Genomic DNA, 24,108 nt, shown 5'->3' on the forward strand with positions numbered 1-24,108 from the left:
GAATTATTCTTATGGAGTAGAGATGATTATTCCTGTTATTGTTTACCAGCTGCAAGAAGTCTTTCAGGAAATTGAAAATTTCTCTCTCTCCTGCATCTGTGTTGCAATAGGCCAGTATTGCAGCTGGACGGCAAAACTCTTCACAGAATGGCACTTCATCTCAGCAAACAGGATCTACTCAGGCTACGGTAAGTCCAGTTTTGAGTGTTGGGCCTGTCTTCTAAAAGCTTCTTATTGTCCATTAGATTTTCATGGAGCTAAGTTGATTTAGCACCAAGATGTTTGGGAGAAACTGGGCCTCACACTAGCAGCTCTGTGTACTGTGCTACTTCTTTTTTTATAAAGATAAGAGATTGAAATGCCTTTTGGTAATAGAGTGGTAAAAACACCTTTAACATATTCTCTGTCTTGTCTCTTTATATTTGACATGTTGATTTGAAGGAAGAAACTGGTGTATTGATTATACATATCCGTAGAGGTATAGAGGTGTGTAACCTAATTATCCTGTTCATTCTCCCCATAGATCAACCTGACCACCTCCCCAGCAGCAGCTCAGCTGATCAGCCGGGCCCAGAGCATCAGTTCCACCCCCACCAGTATTTCCCAGCAGGCTGTTCTGCTGGGCAGCCCATCCAGTCCCACTCTCACGGCCAGCCAGGCACAGATGTACCTGCGCGCACAGATGGTGAGACTGCAAACACCAGGAGCGTAGCCACTGGCACATTTACATCAGTGTGCATAAACACAAGCTCACAAACATACTGCTTGAATAAATAAGCACACTCCAGCTCAGATTTTTTTCCTCTGGAGGCTAAGCGTGTGTTTTGGGTTTGGTGTGTGTGTGTGTGTGTTATGTATGCATACGTACTCTGCCATAATAATTGGTGTGCTTTATTCTCATCTTGCCACCAGAGTAGGTGGTCAGGATAATCTGTCCAGCCCCAGAGGGCTCATTACAAACACAGAAGGGAATGCCTTGAATATGAATGAATGCTCAGCATTGTCAGATATGTTTGATCATTCTGGCCGGTAGCAAAACACATTTTTCACTTTAGATTGCCATGGCATTTATTTATGGTAGTCTTCTGGTGTTATATTAGTGCATAAATCAGTGTTAAATTAAGCCTTAGAGAGATTTTCATTTCCTTGGCATTTACCAATTAGAGGTTCAAAACAATGGAGGTATATAATTAACCTAACTGTTCTATCAGTTTGTTCAGTTTACAGATACTTTTTAGGATAAGAATTTAAGAAATACTCATGTTTATGTGCTCTTGCTTTCTTGTTTTTACCATACATTTTTTCACCTATTGTAGATTAAAGAAGAAACCAATCTAAGAAGGTTTTTCTTACTCGCTCACTTCTCCTTTTTTTTCTTTTGTGTGTGTGATGCTTTTCAGGCCCAGCAGAGTAACCTGGTTCAGGTGGCCAGGAGCCTGGGCCGGGCTGTTCCTCTGTCCCCTCAGCTCATCTTCACTCCAACAGCCACAGTGACGGCTGTCCAGTCAGAAAGCTCCACTCAGGCCTCCTCGCAGGTAGGCTCATTGGAAGTTATTTTCACTAAAAATATACGGTTAGTTACATGAGTATTTGGACAGTGAAACAATTTTCCGAATTTTGCCTCTGTACACCAACATGATTGATTTGAAGCAAAGCCATCAAGATGTGATTGAAATTTAGACTTTCAGCTTTAATTGAGCCATTTTTATACATAGTCTCTCATATTGTGAGGCTCAAAAGTAACTAGACAATTGACTGACAATCAGTTCATGGCCAGGTGTGGCCTGTTCCCTCATTACTTCATGACAAATTAAGCAGATAAAAGGTCTTGCGTTGATTCCATGTGTTGAATTTGCATTTGGTAGTTGTTCATGGGAGCTCTCAGTATGCGGTCCAAAGAGGTGTTGATGCAAATGAGGGAGGCCATCATCATGCTGAAAAAAAACAAAACAAACCTAGCAGACTGGTGGCAGAAAATGTAGGAGTGGCCAAATCAACAATTTGGTACATTCTTAAAAAGCAGGAGTGCACTGACGAGCTCAGCAAAACCAAAAGGCCTGGAAGACCACGGAAAACAGATAAAGTCGATGATCGCAGGATTCTTTACTTGGTGGAGAAAAGCCTCTTTACACATCTGGCCAAGTCAAGAACACTCTCGAGGAGGTAGCGTTTGTAAGTCTACAAGCAAGAGACGCCTTCATGAATGTAAATACCGAGGGTTTACCACAAGGTGCAAACCACTGATAACACTCAAGAAGAGAAAGGCCAGATTAGACTTTGCCAGAAAACATCTAAACAACTTGCCCAGGTCTGGAACAAGATTCATTGGAAAGATGACACCAAGATTAACTTTAACCAGAATGATGGGAAGAGGAGAGTATCGAAAAGGAAAGGAATGGCTCATGAGCCAAAGCATACCACATCATCTGTCAAACATGGTGGAGGCAGTGTCATTGCATGGGCATGTATGGCTGCCAGTGGAACAGAGTCACTTGTGTTTATTGATAATGTGACTGCTGATAGAAGTAGCAGGATGAATTCTGTAGTTTATAGGGTTATAGCATCTGCTCAGATTCAGCCAAATGCTGCAAAACTGATAGGATGGTGCTTCACAGTATAGATTGATAATGACCCAAAACATACTGCGAAAGCAACCCAAGAGCTTCTTAAGGCAAAGAAATGGAATATTCTTCAGTGGCCAAGTCAGTCACTTGACCTGAACCCAACTGAGCATGTTTTATACTTACTGAAGACAAAACCGAGGGCAGAAAGACCCATAAGCACAAGCATCAGCTTGTGCAGTAAAGACCTGGCAAAGCATCTCAAGGGAGGAATTTAGCATTGGGTGATGTCCATGGGTTCCAGTCTTCAGCCAGTCATCCACTGCAAAGGATTGTCATCCAAGTATTAAAAATAATCCTTATATTTATTACTATGCTGGTTTGTCCAAATACGTTTGAGCCTCTAAAAATGGAGGGACTATGTATAAAAATGGCTGTAATTCCTAAATGGTAAATGCGATATCTTCGTTAAAGCCCGTGAATTAAAGTTGTAAGTCTACACTTCAATCACACATTGATGGCTTTGTTTCAAATCCATTGTGGTGGTGTACAGAGGCAAAGTTATGAAAATTGTGTCATTGTCCAAACACCTATATATCTAACTGTAATTACAATCTTTAATCTAGTGTTAACGTCCCGAACCGGATTTCACTTGTAACTATAAATTAAAATGCACAGTTGAGCATAACATTTGAGAGTAGAGGATGTGAAATGGCAGTATACATTTTTTCACATATTTAGTAGATCAATAATGATTGAATGAAATAATAAAAATATATTGCACTTGGAGCTCTCATATTAACAGTATCATCTTCATATGCTTCATTAGCTTGCAATTGAAAGCATTGTTAAAGTGCATCATTAATTTTGTAATAAACAGTTTTGACAAACTAATAAAATCCTCACCTTTAACCATCTTTCTGTCCAGAATCAGGTCCAGAACCTGGCCATCCGTGGCCAGCAGGGGGCGACAACGTCTTCCTCTCAGACTCAGACCCTGCAGGCTCTCAGTCTGAAGCAGAGCCCTGTGCCCATCCAGCCCACCTCACTGATCAAGAATCCAAGCCAGGGGACGCAGGCCGCCACAGGAGGGAAGACCAGCTCCTCCGACGGCCCGTCTGATGGAGGGAAGAAGGGGGACGGTGCAGCAGTCACAGAAGTCCGAGCTATAAACATGAGCCGCAGTGTTACGGCTGTCAGTGCCCAGCCTCTGATTGCTCCAGGTAAGTAAAGCTTGCAGTTCCACAGCCTGAAAAGAAAAGAAAGGCCCAGACCCCTGCAGAAAACACTGTCTACGTAGTGAAAATAATATTACTGATATGGGTATTAGAGCCGAAGCACTTAGTCGTATCGATTAGTTAATTAACACTTAACCGACAACTATTTTGAAAACTGATCAATTGTATTGCATTTTTACCAAACATTCCCTAGTCCCAGCTTCTCAAATGTGAGGATTTTCTGACTTTCCTCATCTTTCATGATGGTAAACTGAGGATTTTAGTGTTTTGGACTGTTGGTCATACAAAACAAGACATATGAAGACATCATTTTGGCCTTTAGAAAATTGTAAAAGACATTTTTTATTTTTACTTTTCATTTTCAAATTTTTTAGACCAGTTGTTTAATAAGAAAAATAATCAGCATATTAATCCATTGTGGACATGATTCTTAGTTGCAGCCCAACTGGGTATCATAAATACATGAACCTTAAACACTGAACATAAATACTGTCTGTAGTACCAAATTTTCTTTAGTGTCGCAAACAAAAGGTGCACATTAAAAGCTTGGTTAGGTTCCCAGACTCCTTGCATAATCATCGATCAGGTATTTCATAGTTAAATTTTTAAATCCTATCTAGTGTCTTCAGGCTGATCAAACAAGTTGTAGTCGATAAATTGCCTCAATATTTCCCCCAAGTCGGCCTTTGTTTTAATATTGGATCAGTGTGTCCCTTATCACTATTTGTGTTGTCTAACAGATAGTCCACACTGGTTACAGAGCAAATGGTGTGTTTGTTAAATTTAAAGTCTGCTTTTTTAGAGGGTCCATATTATTTATGTACAGACACCAACACTCAATATTCCGTAGGGCGTTAGATTTTATTTTTGTGGGCAGATAAATTAAATTGCCAACTTGTCTGCCAGTTGATGCCTAATTCTTTTTTGTAACACATGTACATTTGAAACATTAAAATAGACGTGGGGCATCAAGCCGCTGAAGGATATAAAGTAGAAATGTGCGCTCATTTTTATAGCTAGATTAGATGAGAGAAGAGATTTTACACTTTGCCCTTCTAATAGCTTTCCCTGAAATGTCAGGCTCGGCATCACAAACCCATTCACTCACTATAGGTGTGAAACCAGCTGTATTAAAGACAGTGTGTTGGGTTGGGTCGGGAACAGTCGAGCTGCTTTGTGAAATAGAACTGTGAAAGGCACTGTGCCAAGCAAGAGTCTTTCTAAGCCACTTGTGTAATTGGAAGTCAGCAGTTATTTTTTTCTTTTTCTTTTTAGTTTGAATGGTTGTAAATATGCCAGCAGTACAAGCTGATTACGTCCAATTAAGTCCAGTATGTTTTCAGGGTAAGTGCCTTCGGATTTATTATCCTGATAAGACACCACATTTTACGGAATAGTTTATAGTGCGGATCGTACATGAGCCTAAAAATATGAGTATGAATCCACTGTATGTGTTTATATCTGCTGGCAGTAGTAACTGTGTTTGTACATGACAATAAACCTCATGCACACTGCAGTACGCTGTGTTAATGCATGCTGTTGTTATTGTCTGCCTATTCAGATGTGTGTGTGTGCATGCGTGTGTGTTTTGGGGCATGTGTCTGGGAAGGGGGGGGGTGTCTGAATGTGTCAGTGCACAACTGTGTCGTGCTTTGTTGCAGTAATGGATTCACATAAAATGAAAGGGAGGATGGAAGCTGAAAGTCTGGCTTCATGCTGTCTGAAAAAAATTAACATGAGTTGCCATAGCAGCAGGCCATGAGGGACAGGTGTGCACATGAGATGCTAGGGAGTTAATACACTGTGGATCAGGAATAGGAGACACAGTATGACTAGCTGATAGGATTCAGATGAGGATAAAAGCTTGGATTCAACCTGACTGTGACTGGGTCCTTATGCACTTTGATTTCTGGGCTAAAATCACAGAAAACCTTTTGAACTGACACATCACTGTCAATTGTAAATCCAAAATTTCACCAACTACTCTCATGATTTATGTTTAGTGCCTTGTTACAGCTAAAAGAAGGGACAAGCCAGTAATTTAGCTGCGGGAGGCCAGAGATTTTGCTGGTGGTTGGTGCTGGGTGGTAAATTCACACCCTTTCTATAACCTTGGCTTTAATGAGTAGATTGTAGATATAATTAGACTCTGTGTCTAATTAGTCTTTCAATTTTGTTAAATGTAGAAAATGACTCGTAATTGTTAAATTAAAAAAGTAATTAAGTAGGTACTTATAGTATTATTGTATTACTTATTACTGCTAAGAACAACATTTAGTTGCCTTACTAGTTCGCTATATTACTTTTGCTTTCCACCGTAATTTGTTGTGATCACATTTATTGGGTTAATTGTGGACTAAGCCCGCATTACCAGCATACATAGTCTAATGTCTAAATCTTTAAATGTCATTCAGTGTCACATTTACCACTTTATTGGCTCATTTTTATTCACTTTGTTTGATATCTGTGACAATAGTGAAGTGCAATTTCGAGGTACTTGTATTTCCACTTCATGCTACTCTATACTTAAATTCCATTGCATTCCAGCGGCAGATATTGCATTTGTTACTCCAGTACACTACATTTATCTGACAGCTTTAATTACTGGTTACATTTCAGATTTTTCATTTTCATACAGAAAAACCTATAATGAGGAACCAACAATATATAAAGTAGTTAAAATTGGCTCCACTTCGACCAGCTACAACATTAAAATACTGCTCAATTTATCAGAAATAATCATCTGATGATAGAAAATATGATGCGGTGATATGGTAACCCTGACAGGGACCGTTCTGCTAACTTTCACTTTTGATACTTGACATATATTATGTTGCTAGTAATTTGGTACTTTTACTATGTCTACAGTGTGGTATTACTTCTTTGACTTAAATAAACGTCTACCACTGCCTGAAGACATAATAAAACTTAAGAAACTGATAAAGATAATATACCAGTAAAGAATTAAGGAAGCTCAGAATTTTTCAAAAGTAACAAACTTAATGTAAACAATATCAATAACCATAATGTAATTACTGAAACTGTATTGTTAATCAACCTCATCTTTACTTTACTCGCGACTTTTACTTTACTTTATCGTGACTCAACAGAGACCAGCAGTTGTGTTTGACTGTGCCTGCTATTTTTGGTCATTAGTTATCCAGCTATCCAAAAGAGGGCAGATCATTTTGGAGCAATGTTTCTGTTACAGTGAATGTCACAAACTTTAAGAGTCAGTCACTTTCCCTTGAATAGGAATTGGGCTGGAAACCAATGTTAGGCTGTCTGGCTTGTTGCAGTAAGTTTTTGATCACCTCCTCTTGGCAGGAAGGAGCCACCTTACTATAAAAACCACAGCAGGGAACCCCAAAAAGCACCATGCTCACAGAATCAAAGAGCAGGTCTGTAAATGATGCCTGTGTCTTGGCAAAGTTATGTAGCCGCTAGCAACAGTATCAGTTGCCAATTCCTCTTGAATATGATTACAAAAAACCCTGGAAAGACGAGAGGACTAAATGCTTAAGTAAACCTTTTTGCGAAATGAAACCCTGGACTTCAGCTTTATGTAAAACTATCTCACTGTACAAATAATTCACTCTGTTTTGCCCTTGTCTGTTGTCTTTTAAAGTTTCCACTGTTAGTTTATTGAAAGGACTGAAAGAGTCAGGGGGTACCTTAATTGTACACCCACTCTACAGTATACCACTGCTAGAATACTGAAGTCCATCATTGGTTTTCTCCCTACTTTATTTCTGTTCAGTCTTGAGATTCTGAACTTTTCCTTCAGTTGTTTTTATTAAAGTTTTAGTTAGGAGGCCCTGACATTGTTTTTTTTTTCTAATTAAGATAGTGTTCTCTTAATGCTAATCCCTATTTGATAAAGTATCTGCAGACCTGATTTTGAATTGTATTGAAGTGAGGAAGATGGCGTAAGACCTGCTGTTGCTCTGTTGTTTTAGGTTGGAATGTGTTTCATGAAAGTAAGCCAAAGCGGCAGCCAGTGAGAATGTGGAAACTCAGGGATTTTCCAGGGCCTCGTGCTTCAAACTCATCAGGAACGTATACTGTCCTCAACCTCACGACATTGCACAACTATTCACAAATAAGAGTAAGATATGTGCACTTTAAGGGGGGAGTGAAGGCCAGTGCCACATACTGCAGATTGTACGACTGCATGTGCGCATATGCCTATATGTGTGGGCGTGGGGGGGCTGAGTCATTCCAGTCCTTTATCCCAAGACCTTGAGGGAGAATATCAGTAAGTGAATTCCCCGTCTTCCTCTTCTTCCAAGACTTCTCTCTGTTCCTCATTAGGGGCTTGAGAAAGTTGTCAGGATGCATGGGGAGGGCTTGTTGTATCCGGTGCACACTGATTCAGAAATCCCCCGCCTTTGCTCAGACTGGGGGCTGGGAATCTGTAGCTAACTCACAATTTGATTTGACTTTTATTAAAGTGGTGCAATTCAAATTCTACAAAACAATTCTTGATCCGTTTTGACTCTTGCGTGGCAGTTTTCCATAGTTTTTCTTTTTTTAAGACCACATTTTTCAGTACATAATCATTTATATTCATCATGGGAAAATCAAGTGGATTTACTTCCAGTCTCATTCATTGTGCACTGTGTGTGTAGCTGCCATGAGGGTATGTTTCATTTTAGTTCCAATGTTTGCTACATTGAACAGACACCCAGGTTCTCAGTTAAAGAATATGAGTGCAGATCCTTTGCAGCTTGGAGTATATTAACAAACAAACTCAGTTGTCCCTGAGGTAGCCTACAGTACAGTATGTCCATTTTAAATTTCACGATTCACATGGGCCACTTGTTGTTGTTGTTGTTGTCATCTATTTGTATAACTTGGCATAACACTGCCAACTCAGGGTCCACTTACAAGCTTTTTCTAGAGCCTTCAGTCTTCATCAGTCGATTGAGTTGGTTTAATTGTCAGATGGATCTGTTGACATGCAAGCGCAGTTCTTAGGATTTCGTCTGTATCTCTTTTTAGGACTTCTTGTCAGTGTTGGCTTTAAGGTAAAGCATGAAAGATCATTCTGGATCTTGGCATTAGAAGTTTGACAAAACAATCCCACATCAAGGTCCACTTACTAGGTTTTTAGCTATGCTCTAGGGATGGCATTGTCAGTCTGTCGGTCAGTTGGTCTGCCACTGTGGTCTAAACTGACATATCTCAGCAACCACTGGATGAATTGCCATTACATTTTTACAAGCATTCATGGTGTCCAGAGAATTAAACTTAGTGATTTTGATGATCCTCTGACTTTTTCTCTAGCGCCACCATGAAGCTGACATTCCTGGTTCTGAGTGAAATATCTCAAATGTCATCCATTGCCATCATGAGGTCAAAATTTCAGTTTGTCGTATACTTTGGTTTATAACCAAATACCTGCAAAACCAATGACAATCCCATTAGGCCCTCCTGTACTTTCTTACTGATGAAGGTGAACATGGTAAACATTATACTTTAAATGGCTAACATAGTTGATGACTACCAGTCTTGTTTTTTTCATGCATAATCTTTGCAAGTACGAGAAGACAACTGACCAAACTACATCCACTGATGAAGTCCGTGTGATACAGTCTAAAGTTGGAAAAATCTGAAAGGTGGAACTTGATTTGGGATTGTTTCATCGAGGGCTGTCACTGATTATTTTCAGTATTGTTTAATGACTGAAAATGAATGAAACAATTATTAAATTACCAAAATAGTTGCTGATATCTGTCGAATAAACTAATTGATTAATGAACTGATTGTTTCAACTAATCGTTTTATAACTACTTTATCATTTTCTCATTTTTCCATAGAAAATCATGATGCATTAATAATACATTATATTTGCCATCCCTTGGTGTAGCTGCTGAACTGATGGATTTTGTTATCCCCTGAAGTGTCTGTTTAAATTTCTCTTCAAGTGTGATTCATCTTATAGACTACCAATCTTTGATTATCATGCTGCTGGCATCCTGCTCTGAACATTGTAAATTTTAACTGCAGGCCTTTTGTGCAGGCCATAGCTAACCAAATTTTCTGTTGGTTGGTCCCACTGTGTCTCACCATCCGAAAAAGAAAACACTTTTCAGCAGATCCTGTAGCATTAAGGTCACTAATGACATGCAAACTCTGCTGGATAGAAACATCCACATTTTCCACAGCAGGGTACAGACTGTGGTTAGTCTCTCACAGGGAAACTTTGAAACCAGATGGAGCCTATCCCACACAAAACATCATGAAAAGAACGGGGGGAGAAGGGGGAGGGTGAGAACGATGGGGACTTTAGACAAATGCTGATGTACTTGGCAGTTTTCCATGTTTGGATTAATTGGGGGTTGGGTTTATTAGCATCACCAATCACACCTCTACGTTCACGTGACTCATACAGCAGAAGCTACTGTACAGTACTTCACTGCAGGGGCAACTAATTTCTTGTTTGGGTTTCAGTAATAAGATTGAATCTATTAGTTCTTATTGGTTCCTGGTAGAGCTGTAAGAGATCAAGGAGGCAGCAGAGGGACTGGGAACTACTGACTCAACATTAACTCTGTAAAGAGTATCATGGACAGTTGCCTCGGCATGTTCGTCTAATATTAAAATAGCCTCAGGCTGCTTCCGCTGAACACTCGCCCACTCACACATGCTCCCACAATACAAGATTGATGTGCTGTGTCTTGGGCTTCGGGGCGAGTTGAACTCAGGATGTCTTTTTACCCACAACAGCACTGACAGGTGGTGACAGGCCATTTTCAAATGATTTGTGAGTTATGTTCGGGCGAAAACTGCAACAGTGGGACAGTGCACCTTTCAGCAAGCTCTTAATATTACATCCTGTCAACAGGGGGCACACAGGTGAAGGGAACTCTATAAAACAATCTCTGCTGTGCGAACGTCTACATTTTCCACTGTTTATGAGCCTGTGGCACAGTGCCTTTGATATACACTGAGTTTGGACAGTTGTGAGCACACATGAAATTTATAATGCTCATGGTTTGTAGCGAGTCACAGTTGAACACAGTTAAGATATTTCAGAATTACCTTTATAGAAGACTAACATTTGATGAGATTGTGGCAGGCAATGTTAATTGTGTAATACTTTTGAAACAACCCTTCTTATTGATTTTTCTGACAAATTTATTTATTTATTTTTTTGGTCCAACCAACAGTCCAAAACCCAAAGATGTTCAGAGTGTGCAATGATTCTAAAAAAAATAAAAGCAGTAAATATTTACATTTTAAAAGCTAGAAAAGAGGTTATTTGTTGTGGTGATTAATTGATTACCATAATTTTTGCAGATTGACTAATTGTTTTAGCACTGTTGAAATCATCTTTTGCCCTTTGCCAACAGTATTTCCAGCAGTCATTTGTTGATTTATCAACGTTAGCCCTGCAACTGCTTTTAAATACTAGATTCAGGTTTTTTTAAAGTCGCTTCACAGCCAGTATGGACGGGAAAAATCATTACAGTGACCAATAATTCTTTCAATGTACATGTGGCATGTGTGGCTTGAAATTTATAATAGACAAAAATTAGAATCTAACCTTTAATGTTGTTCCATCAAAGGTTCCAGGAACTTTAATTTCCCAAGAACTTGTGTCCAGGAACTTTCCCAAGGGTAAAGCCCCGTGAAGATTTAAGCAAATTACTCTGCTGACATATCAAAAGCTCGATGGTCTCCTTCCATGTCATTTGTACAAAGTGGACGAAAAAAAGACTGGACTTAGACCTCGGTCCATCGGCCATAAAATCTCTTGGGATGCTCCATCCTGGTTGCTGTTGGCCACAAACTACAGGCATAACATGTTTGCAGTTGCAGGTTTTTAAAAATGCGGGTTGTATAACAGTGCTGTGGAAAATACTGCAAACACTGCAAGCCCCACCCCGACAGTTCCTGAACCTTCAGAACAGGGACTTTTTTGGGGGTAAAACTATCTTCCCAGAACTTAATTTAGACCCTGGTTCGTCTGGTGGAAATGCAGGTGGGGGAGCTCAAATGGTTGCTGTTCCCCAGGGAAAGTTCCTGGGGTGGAACCGCACCGCCTTTTAGTAAAATCACGTTGCGCCAGTTTTTCAGCATAAGAATTAAAATAATTAAAAGCTATTCTGTCAGTCTTCTTACACAGTTTTAAAAAAAACAAACACTGATGGCCTTTTGCTTTGATTGTTTCCTCTTTTTTCCCCACTGTCGCCCACAAACTTTTGTAGCTACAGAAAAAAAAAAGTCCAGAGATAAGCAGAGAGACTACAATCTAATGCCAGTCACATTGATATGTAACCAGATATAACTTGTAGGACTTAATTTAAAGGTAAAATCTGCTGACTGCAACCAGTCAGCAGATTTTGTGTATGGTGGACACAGCAGTTAGATAAATCATTTTCATAAAGTTCATAATTTAAAAAAAATAAGTGTCAGTAATGTTCTCGTTCCAGCTTACACCCAGATTCAGCCGCACTCCCTGGTTCAGCAGCACAAGCAGCAGCAGCAGTTTGTGGTCCATCAGAGTCAAGGTTCCCAGAAGACTACCGGCCAGCTGCTGCAGACGGCCTCAATTCAGCCATCACAGCACCCTGTCCCTGTGCTGCCCAAACCTGCTCCACACCAGCCCTCTACACCCAGCCAGCAGGCCACCATCTTCCACTCCACCATCAGCCCCCATGCCCTCCACTCCTCCCTCAGCCAAGCCAAAGCTCAGCCCGTCCAGCTCACTGCCATTAACCTTCAAATACAGCCAACGGTGAGTACAGTCACTTTATGTACACACATGTACTCACGTGTACATGATGCTATTAGATTTATAATAAACTATACTGAATGCTAAAACTGTGTGAAAACCTTGTGAAGGTTTGGTGAGGTCAGATATTGGTGCTACAAAAGAATATGATGTCGTAGTACCATTGTGTCCTTTTTTTTTTTTTTTTTTTTTTAAGGAAAGCCCTTGCAACTATAACTCAAAAGCAAAAAAATTGTTTGTAATTTTTTTTTTCTTTTGTTTAGAACCTTCAGTTGTTGAATGAATTTTAATATAGGCAAATAAAAGTCAATTCTCCAAACTAAACTTTGTACATTTCTATATACAACTACATCAGAGATGATATCCCCCTCTCACAGTAACATACCGTACATTATCCACTGTAGATGTTTCCATGATTGCGTAATGGATGTGATTCTTTTTTTTCTGTTCTCCATTTGTTTCTAATGGGGCATGGCTTTGTGTCCTACTTAACATCCTGACTTTTTGTGTTGTTCACTTCCTTGAATTAGGTATTTTGAAAGTGGTAACCAGCAAAACAAAAACTAGTGTCCCAAACAACACCCACAGTATCAATTTCAATTCCAAGACATACATGTTAAAAAGGAATTTCTGAGTTTGGGATTCCTGGTGTAATATTTTTCCACTGTTGTGATATTTTCCGAGCCTATTGGTTTTCAGTTTTTGAGTCATTGACATTAAAAGTACTAACAGCCCGATGTGTCTCTTCATGACTGTCCCAGATGTACTTTCTCATGTTTTTCCCTCTACCTTTTGTTCCTAATGCACATCTAAGGCCTCTCGACTGGTTCAAGACAGTAAAGATAAGCCAACCTCACTAGTGGTGAGAGAGACATGTCCGACTCCCTCAACGCAGCAGCAGCAGCAGCAGCAGCAGCAGCAACAACAGCAACACCAACAGCAGCAGCAGCAGCAACAACAGCAGCAGCAGCCGCAGCCACAGCAGCAGCAGCCGCCACAGCAGCAGCAGCAACAGCAACAGCAACAACAACAACAACAGCAACAACAGCAGCAACCCGCACCTCTGCCTTTGCAACCCACCAAGCCTGCAGAGCAGCCCAAGGTCGACACAGCTACACCAGCTGTTCAGCCACAAGGTAATGATTCAACGTCATTTTCTAAGCTGCTAAATTACTGTTTGTGAAGTCCTTAAATGTTTTGGTTAAGAAATTCTTTAACCAATTAGCTACTGAGACTAGAAGACTGGTAGCAGTTTAAAAACTGAGTGTTATCTAAAACTTTTCTCCTTGACACAGAAGATATAACTTTATCTCTGCTCTTCTCTCCTTGATTTGGTCAAGTCTTGCAATCTTCAATGGAAGCAAAGAAAACCAATGCTGCTGTTCACTTGTATTTCAGCACACGTTGTGTCAGCAGCTCCTCTAGTTTAACTGTTCCTTTTCTCATATTGCTCTGTTGTCTGATTTAGGACAGCAGTCCCATGCGCAACAATCAAATACCCAAAAAAGCCCTGGACATTAGTGAAAAAACAATCTCATGTAAATGGAGAAATAAAGGAAAGAATAGTCATGTACCCAGACTGATAATGGGTGTTTTTTTTGTTTTGGATTATGTATAAGCAGTTACCTTCAAATGATAGTGGGCACTTTTTGGCACACACAGTTTTCTGTAGTAGTGTGAGATATTGGCTTTGTCAGCAGTGAACAGGGAGCGTCGTGGTTATATTTTGTCCACACCCATTACATACATGAATTGGGCAAAAGTTAGAAACACGTCACATCCCTCTAACTATGGCCTCTCTGAAAAAAGTGTCAACAAAACTTAAAAATTGTATCACAAATGTAGGATTTATTGCATTGCTAGTATATTGGATAGAATTAGATTGTACATGTGTACAAGCTAAAAAAAACTGTATTGTATATGTATAATACAGTTAGGAAGCTTTTAGCTGCATGTATCAAGAAAATCCCAGAAATTTGTTTTTGTATTGTCAGTAAAATTTATTTTTGTATTGATGCCTTTTCTGTTAATTCTGCACATTTTGTGAACCAGGTGATTTGGATAAAAAAGGATAATGACGGTTCTGATAAGTGATTTGACTCACATGGTCACTAGGTTTGAGATACTGTAAGAGGATGATCATGCAGCAGCTACAGTTTTCTTGCTGAGCACAAGTTATTAGGGGTGTACTTTATAAATGTTGACGTGGATCAGTCTCTATAGTGATATTTCTCCTACATGGTTAAATGCTATCGTTGTATTTCTTGTAAATCGAAACGTTCTTTAAACCACAAAATGCTGTTGCTGGCAATGAGTTTGATGTGATGTGGTGTGGAGGTGCAATGCTCACCGCCCAAGCAGGAAACCATCTTGATTATCCACGGTCTGCAGGGGCTGAGGACTACCAACATACAATGTGCCCAACGTTTGAGCTTTTTTACTATAGAAAAATGTAACATTTAAATAGAAAGCCTCTACATAAAAGCTGGTTTGCTCAATTGGTCAACCTTCCACCTTGCTCTATGATAACAGACATTTAGAGAAATTGTCACAAGTTAAAATAGAGTAGTGCATTAGTAGCACACCAATCAACACAAAATAAATGTAGAAAAGGTAGACACACCAACACTCGTTCAATTTCAGGAAGAGTGCTGATCTCAGTAAGACTTTTGTAACCTGCACAAGGCTGGTTATTTGTTTTGTAAAGATTCACTTTTGACATGAAAACAAGTGATGTAGCTGGTATTAAAACAACTAGGTCCTGCTTTCTGCATTTTCTGATTCAAATGAATGAGGGAACTGCATTGACACAGTGGACATACAAACACTGGAAACAGCCGAGCGTTAGAACAACACATGAACTACACTGGTGGGGCTGTCTTGCCTCTGGTACCTGTAAGACATGAAATACGACTGAAATGAATGAGGGATCTGTGTTCTTCATGTAGGGCTAAAGTCGGTCCAAGCACAATCCCTTTGGACTTGGCAGCATGGAGGGCTCGAGGGGGGGGAAAAAAAAACAAGCTCAATCCATGGAGAAATGCACTCAGCCTGTATTCAGAAACTGTGCCTATAAACGAGTCATCGGGACTTCTGTAACTTTGTGATGTCACAACAGTCACCGCCCTCAGCCATGACCCCGCTACGGCCCACCTGGGACCCCCCTACCAAACCTTGCAGGATTTAGATTCTCCAAGTGTTTACCTCAAGTCTGCTCTATTTTTTATTTTTTATTTAGCTTTTTTACTGATCTTTGTTGAGGACTCTTACTAATGTTTTGTTCGGCCTCTCCAACAGTCTTTTCAGCTTTTAATCTTATTACAGCTTTGAATCTTTTTAATGCTATTCTTCTACTGATTGTTGAGCTAACTTTTATCTTGCTGTTTCAAGTACCCCATTTTATCAATCGAGTTTTTTTTTTAAATTAGTTACGCTTATTATGGCTGTGTGTTTTGACTGCGAACTTGCTTACTCACAGTTAAGGGATGATACCCACGGCCTGTAGTCAGAGCTCTGAAAAACAGGATAAGCTGCTTGACAGCCTTGTCTCTGTAGCTGCTGCCCAAGCGAAGCATATTTCGTATACGCAGTCTTCCACTCCTGGTGTCCCAGCTACCCGATCTACCACCTCCCCGATGTCCCCAACGGTCTCGGGATTCTGCGGCCACGCGCGCTCTCCTGGCTGGCCTCTAAAAGTCTCGAGATTAAAATATCTTTTTAAAGAATGACCTGGCCAAGCGAGCAGCGTACTGTAAACATGGTCGTGATAATAATCACAAACAATATAGAATAGAAACACCTGTCTGTATGAAACAATATAATTCAGCAGCCCCACAAACTGCGGCCTCCAAAATGATCGTAAAGTTGAGTCAGCATCTCTTTAAAACAGTTTCAACAGTAACTTAACATTATAACCGTCATGAAGGCAGGACTTATTGCTTGACTGCTGTATTAGACTGCATCTGTTTTAGCTGTGCACCTAAATACACTGTCAACTGAGTGTATGAACAGCTTTACAGTCTTATAATATCCTGAATATAGTTAAAACCAGGATAATACATAACAGAGGATTAGTAGGCATGAAAAAAATATTTATTGACAGATAATGTTGATGGCATGACACACTGTAGAACGGAAGTTGATTAAAGTTAAATTTGAAATAATAAAGCATCATAAAATTGTTTATAAATGTCATGAGATACTCTGATGGGAAAAAAAAAAAAAAATCAGACCCTCAGGACGTCTCCCCTCGGGGACCAAAATGTCCGGTGACAGCCGTGTGTGTGCGCAATGTGTTCATTTGTTCGACGCTTTAATGAATTGTCACGGGAAATTTGGTTATAGTCGTGGGGACGGGAGGACGGTATTTCAGTCGTAGGCTTCAGAGTGTCGGGTTCCCAGCTGAAACATGTTGACATGCTGCAGGAGCAGCAGCAGCAGGCTGAGGAGGATCAGAGCTGCCGACGTTAGCAGCTGTGGGAGGAAACGGGGAGGCGGGCCCTGGTTTAAAGCCTCACATTTATGGGTCTGAGGAGGCGCTGCAGCTTAAAGCCCAGATCCAGTCGCGAAGCGGCAGCGCGCAGCAGGTCGGCGTGTGTCTGCGTGACCGTTTCAGGACAAACGCAAACCCCCAGCCGCGCGTGTTTTGTGCCCGAAAGGAGCGGAAGTTGGCGCGGTAAGAAAACTGTCCTCATTCGGCACCGGGGGCGTTAAGATGACAAAGCATGGCGGCTGGATGTTTACTTTCGCTTTGTGGGTGTAATCGACACGACGTTGTTGTGATGATAGGAGGGATGCACGTTGACCGTACTGCCTGTCATGGGCCGACGGTGTGCCAGTAGGTCACTGGCTGTAGACCATCAGCGGCAGGTGGAGATGACTGACCTGGTATCGGCATGTAGATGACTATAATGCGACAATTATGTGTTAGGGTTGCATAATATAGCGTTATAAGCATATGTATCTTAGTATCTGATGCTTCAGTACTATAATCTGTCATCTTGTGAAAACAAATCAAGAAAAGAGATTGATTTAAGTAAGGCATTAATTATTCATGTTGCTCCTCAAAAGTTTATAGACATTTTGCCAGCTCTGTACTTCAAATAATAAAGGTGAAATTGTTCTTTTTTTTCCTCGATTAATTGTTTGATGTAAAATATGTCACAATACTCAGAAAAAGGCCCATTACAGATTCCTGAATCCCAGGATGGTGTCTGTAATTGTCATGTTTTGTCCAACTAACAGTCTGAAACCCAAAAATGTTCGGTTTACTATCACTTATGACAAGGAAAAGCGGCTAATGTTAACATTTGAAAAGCTGGAACCAGATATCTGATATTTTTGTTCAAAAAATGACTCCAAGAATCCAAGGCTGCTGATTATTTTCTTGATTTGATTTGACTGATAACACACATTCACTTTTACTAAGGAAATAACCGAATAATTTTTCATTCAAACTGACCCCAGCAGTGACCATTTACATGCTCTTGTACATTAACTGTATGGTGTTGTATTCATCTCTCGGTCAGGAGGGGGCTCAACCAAGAGGCCGAGTGCTGCACCTGGGACTCCTCCTCCAGCCATGACCTCAGGAAATGAGAGCGAGGCGCCCAGCGTGACGGGCAGCACGCCACAGAACGGGGAGAACAAACCGCCCCAGGCCATCGTCAAGCCCCAGGTCCTCACACATGTCATCGAAGGCTTTGTCATCCAGGAGGGAGCCGAGCCGTTCCCGGTCTGTGTAAGTGCCTGATCTCAGCTTTACCAGCAGGGAAACATGATAAACAACCCAGAGCCAACACGCTCTCCAGTGTACATGCCTGCAGGGAGCTGTCAGCAGGCAAACACCTTCCCCTCTGTTACTACTAGTAGTGACAGCTCACAGCTTGTGTTTGATTTAGTCATTAATTATAGTGAGGCGGAACTGTAGCAGTGAAAGAATACAGATGGGTGAAGGTGTAAGCATAATGAGCCCCACTGCAGTGTCTGTTATCTCAAGGCATCAAAATCCCTCTGTAATCTATGTCATTGCCCTTAAATATGTTATTATATCTTACATTGTTGATACACTGTGTTTATATGTCTGTCTTTCACATTTGTATCATACCATCTTTATCAACCGCTAAAAAACAAATATGTAAAACCAAACATTTTGTCAAGGTGCAGCATAATATATGTTGATTGTGATTTCTCGACTTGGGGCTCGCTGCCTCCTACTGGACGTTTTGTGTAAATTCTCACTATATCTACATGAGTGCAGGGATGAACAAACAAATAATGTAATTCAAATCCAGCATGAAAGATCATAGTAAATACATTGTGAAGACAGTGGTATGATACCTTCAGTTAGGGCTGTTAAGTGAAAACTGTTTTATCATTGATTGTTGGTGTTTATTTTATGAAATTTCAAACATCTTCATATCTTAATCATGGTAATCATCATCTTAATACTGCTCGTTGTGTCTGACCAGCAGTTCAAATCCAACAGATATATACCATTTAAAATGTTATATAGCAGAGGAAAAACATCAAGTCTTCACGTTTGAGAGGGTAGAAGCGGTGGATTTTGGGTATTTTTGCTTGATAAATCCCTTAAAATATTATCGAAACTGTTGTTGATCAACTAATGGTTTTCTAGAACTGCTTTGAATCCATTTCTTTAAATCATAAGTTTAAAATATTTTCCAGTTAATTTTCTCTTAACTAGTCAAATAATCAACTAATCATTTCTACTCTAAAAGATATACACATGTGAAGTAGCCTTTGCACTTAAATTTTCTGCTGTGATATAGCTCAGATGAAGCGGTCCAACTATATTTCAGTCACAGCCTTGCTTCCATTGTTCTTTTTTTTTATTGCTTGAGCTTGTACCCTTTAATTTTGGTACAGTTGTAAATATTTTCTACTTGACACCAGGTGGAGCGTCTGCCCATTCTTATCGACAGCCCAAAGAAGCTGGATCATCAGCTCTCCTCAGACCCTGACAAAACTCCAGTCAGCAACGCGGCAAACACCGACTCCGAACCGGAGGACATGAACCAGCCAGGTGAGACAAAAAGAACACATTTACTGTAGGTAAAAAGGGTTGCCCTCACTGTAACTACATGCTTCTGCATTTCTTCACCAAACCACTTGATATCTGCGTTTGATAACGTTAGCAAACTGCAGTGTCTGCAAAGTGACTGTTATCACTGCCCTCAAATCAAAGTGAAGCACATGCAGGAAGTGGCAAACTATCAGCAGCAGCTTTAAACACCGTAGTTTACGGCTGTAAACAATTAAAGGGGAGCGGAAAACCATATTTAATGTAGATCGGTGGCAGTTGGCCAATACCCAGTCTGCTAAATAAGGTCAGTATCGATGCGTCTGAAACATCTGAAAAAGGTTTTGGTCAGGTGGAAGTCAACACACCAAAAGTTTTCATTTTAAATTCCAAAGAGACGTACAAAAATACAAAGGTTGATGACTGTTTATTCGTTAGATAGCTTGTATTTGGCTACTTACTGTATGGGACACACTGGGCCGCAACCATCACAGTTCTCTGGAGCAGAAGTAAAAATTGTCACTTCAATATTGTGTAATTAGCATCTACATGATGTACAGCAGAATTGGACGTGTTAAGGTTTATTTTGTGTCTCCTGGTTATACTGTTCCCACCTCCACAGAAAAAGAACAAGAACCGAAGCTGACATGCGAATATTGTGGCTGGGTCGACTTTGCCTACACCTTCAAGGGCTCCAAAAGATTCTGCTCCGTGGTTTGTGCAAAGAGGCAAGTCACCCTGAGGTTTTAAATTTGTTGTCATTTAAACGATTAGATGCTGCTCCTGTAAATAAAAGCCCTAATAACGGACCTTTTGTGAACAGGTACAATGTTGGCTGTACCAAGCGGATAGGCCTTTTCCGTCCAGAGAGGAGTAAACCAACAAATCGCTGGCGTAGAAGATCTCAGGGTCGCTCCAGTATAGAGGCTAAGAAGCAGGTACGGACACACGGACACACACAGACACTTGCTCTTTCACTGCTGTAAAACTTCCTCGTCAACACTTTACATCCCATTCCATACTGCTTCCACTGCACATTTTATACCCTGCACTTTTCAAGCCTCATGCTTTTTAATGAACTTAACCATCATTTGTGTCAGTGACTGATTATCTCCCTCTGTCTTTAAATGGTCATTACGTGCTCTATGATCCTTGTCACCCTTTGTTGGTGACATGTAAAAATGGGAAACCATTTGTAGAAGATTTTCTGCCTTCTGCACATGTTATGTAGACATCAAATGCAACTGGATCTGCTGGACATAATACTTTTAGGTAATTCCAGCAGCAGCAGCAGCCCCCCTATAATATTGAAACATGTAATGAAACAACAAGGTTACATTTTTAGAGTAGAGACAAGTAGTTAAGATAATTAAAGAATACATTCTACAGAAATATTGAGCAATTACAATATTTAATACTGAAAAAAAAAAATAAATAATTTAGCTCAAGAACAATCTTTTAAGGTTTTAAAGCCAAAATGTTTTGAGTAATATGATGTCTGGTTCAGCACCTGACAAAGTAATCGCTGATGCTTTGGTATCGATCCAACACCCTTATCTACTGCCTGCAGGTATATTACAGTCATTTAAAGCTTTGTACAGTATAAGTCTTACTTATTACCCCTTTAATCTTTGCTGTCACTAACACAATGTCCCAGCAGTGTTTTACTGATGAGCCATTAATTTCTCAAATGCCCAGCCTTGACGTCATCCCCGAATATTTCTCTTTTCAGAAGCTGTTCCTATCACCGCAGCAGACTCAGGGCGGTTCTGTATCCTCACCACATCCCTCACAGCCCAGTCAGGAGGAGTCCAGCCCATGCTCAGACATGTCCAGCTACGAGGAGCCGCCGTCTCCCCTGTCGGCAGCCAGCTCAGGACCCCTGGCCCCCGGCCCGGCCCCGGCTCAGGTCCCCGTCCACCGACAGACGAGCAGGGCCTCGGACCAAGAGGGCTGCGCTGGGAGAGACGCACCTTTACTCTGTCAGCGCTTCTTACCCAACGACCCCGCCAAGTGGAACGTGGAGGAAGTTTATGAGTTCATCCGTTCACTGCCAGGTCAGCGGAGTAAATAGAGAACCCTCTGTTTGTTAGGAAACACACTCATAAAGTTTTGCATGCTGAACGGACCAGTCCTACAGGTATATTTTTGCTTATGAATCCTGTTTTACTATGATTAACTGCAGCCTGTACTTCTTCCTCCCATGTTCATGCAGGCTGTCAGGAGATAGCAGACGAGTTTCGGTCTCAGGAGATCGACGGACAGGCCTTGCTCCTGTTAAAGGAGGACCACCTCATGAGCACCATGAACATTAAACTGGGGCCTGCACTCAAGATCTTTGCACGCATCAACATGCTTAAAGACTCATAGCAGGAAACTGTGTGCGTGCATTGATCTGAATGCATGTGTATTTGTATGTTGGTTTGTTTCGCGTGTGTGTGTGTGTGTGTGTGTGTGTGTGTGTGTGTGTGTGTGTGTGTGTGTGTGTGTGTGTGTGTGAGAGAGCAGTGTGTAAAACCGTAGCACAGGGCAGAGGATGTTTCATTGTAGCACTGACAGCACTGACTACTGACTGCACTATGACCTCGACTTCTCCCCACTACTGGACTGGTTCCTTTGACACGGAATCTCATACTCGCCTGCATCAGCTCAATAACCATGGGACTTGTTGCCACTCTGGCCACTGGAACTGACGTGGGTTTCACCAGCGTTGGTTGCATGAGCACTTGAATCACACGGGCCTGCGGTGTGAGGTAGAAGCTGTGTTCACACGCACTCGCAGGAGTTAAGCAGTTCTCTGCTAATGGGAAACAATCTAGGCAGTGGACTGAAATGAAATCAGGACCCATAGTGAGAGCTGTGCCACATTAGTCTCACATTAAATTAAAGAATGTATTTGATTGATGTGGCAGAACGGCCAATTTTCACGCATGCAAGCTGTAATTGGATATCTAATCTGGATAAGAACTGGTGTTAACGCAGGTGCAAATGAAATGAATGCAGGAAGACATTGCAATCGCACTGCTGTCAGCTCCACCAGACTTAATTTTGAGGTGGTCTGGCTCACATTGTGATCAGATCTCAGCCAGGTGTAAATGCCATCCAGAGAGAGAGAGAGATGACAGGAAATGAAGAGGGAGAGAGATGAGGTTGGGCACGCTCTTTAAAAAAAAAAAAAAAAAAATCAGGTGAAACACCACCTAAGTCTCCTCTTGCTTTCTCAAGCTGCCCATCACAAAGCTACAGACGACTCCTTCCTCTGCCAAGGAAAAGTAAGTAGAGCTTATACAACAGCATTGCTTTCACATTGCTTCCTCGCTGTGTACCTGTTTCGCATATTAAGATCCGATCACAATGCAGGCAGAATTAAGATAACGAGCACTTATTAATACCGGGTGTGGATGCAGGCGGCGGCAAGAGGCTTTTATCAAAAGTCATTAACCAGATAACGCATCTGAAGACGGATTCCACAATAATAGCAGTTGTAAATTGGGCAGTTCAATGCAGTGGAGAAAATGAGGCTGAAAGAACAAGCAGTGCCAAAGTGTGCTACCTGTTCAGTTGTGTCTGGGTTGGGTCATGCTGTAACACGGTCATTGCTGAATTGAGGCATTGAGACACACGAGTGAAGTCTGAGTTTATTAATATTATATTATTAGACATGTTATTTGTACAGTTTTGTTGGTGTGCGAATGGGAGAGAAATGGCTGTGTGTGTGTGTGTGTGTGTGTGTGTGTGTGTGTGTGTGTGTGTGTGTGTGTGTGTGTGTGTCTGGGGGGGCTGGGAACAGACAATTGCATTCATTAATTTGCTCATTTTTATTCAGTAGATGCTCCTTTGCCTTTTCTCACAATAAGACTCTCACCGCTCTCGAATACAAAGCTTGAATGCGGAGAAACCATGTAAGCAGCTTCTTCTGTGACATTGATTTATCTTTCATGAGGAACTCACCAGTTTTCTCCTGTAGATTTTAAATGCTTAAATTTTTTTTTTTTTTTTTCCGTGCTTTTTCAAAATGATTTACTAAAAAATTACATTGATTTCTTGTCTCAGTTTTATAGGACACTAAGTTATCCAAGGAACACTTTGGGTATGCTGCACTCTGCACAGCCCTTCTTTTGGCACTTACTTTCTTTTTCATTTGCTTTAATGTTACGAGACACCTAAAGTGAGAGTGGCATTTTGGCATCATTCAAGCAAGTTTGTATGTACATAGCAGCTCAACTGAGGAAAGAGACTGTAACTAAGTGTGAAACTGTCTTTTTTTTTTTTTTTTTTTTAAGTTATCCTTGTTATTTTAAAACAGAAATTTAATGGTGTTCAATATTTTGAAATATGCAAATATATAATTGTCATGGCCTGGGAGTTGTTTAATTTTTTTTTTTTTTCCCTAATGAAAATATGATCATATCTATTTGTGTTTTGTGGCTGTGATGGAAGGTCAACTTTTTTAGATAATGCTTTGTTAAATGCTTGTATTTATCAAAACAGTTTGTTACACGACATTTTGCAATTATAAATAAT

The 24,108-nt window shown here is 40.7% G+C and overlaps 1 protein-coding gene across 3 annotated transcripts in view; it reads left to right on the forward strand.

Moving 5' to 3' along the window:
• Positions 1-23,316, forward strand: part of phc2b (polyhomeotic homolog 2b (Drosophila)) — a 36,341-nt gene extending 13,025 nt beyond the window's left edge. For all 3 annotated transcript variants that reach the window (XM_040116200.1, XM_040116201.1, XM_040116202.1), the window contains exons 4-15: positions 111-188; positions 524-685; positions 1,401-1,535; positions 3,490-3,784; positions 12,241-12,545; positions 13,357-13,678; positions 18,071-18,282; positions 19,458-19,587; positions 20,207-20,312; positions 20,408-20,522; positions 21,317-21,641; positions 21,800-23,316. In XM_040116200.1, the coding sequence (XP_039972134.1) occupies positions 111-188; positions 524-685; positions 1,401-1,535; positions 3,490-3,784; positions 12,241-12,545; positions 13,357-13,678; positions 18,071-18,282; positions 19,458-19,587; positions 20,207-20,312; positions 20,408-20,522; positions 21,317-21,641; positions 21,800-21,954 (2,340 nt within the window). In that variant the 3' untranslated portion in view covers positions 21,955-23,316. The remainder of the gene's footprint in view (positions 1-110; positions 189-523; positions 686-1,400; positions 1,536-3,489; positions 3,785-12,240; positions 12,546-13,356; positions 13,679-18,070; positions 18,283-19,457; positions 19,588-20,206; positions 20,313-20,407; positions 20,523-21,316; positions 21,642-21,799) is intronic.
• The last annotated feature ends 792 nt before the right edge of the window (positions 23,317-24,108 follow it).

This window comes from Xiphias gladius, chromosome 21 (genome assembly GCF_016859285.1).
Source record: "Xiphias gladius isolate SHS-SW01 ecotype Sanya breed wild chromosome 21, ASM1685928v1, whole genome shotgun sequence".
Classification (NCBI taxonomy): Eukaryota; Metazoa; Chordata; class Actinopteri; order Istiophoriformes; family Xiphiidae; genus Xiphias; species Xiphias gladius.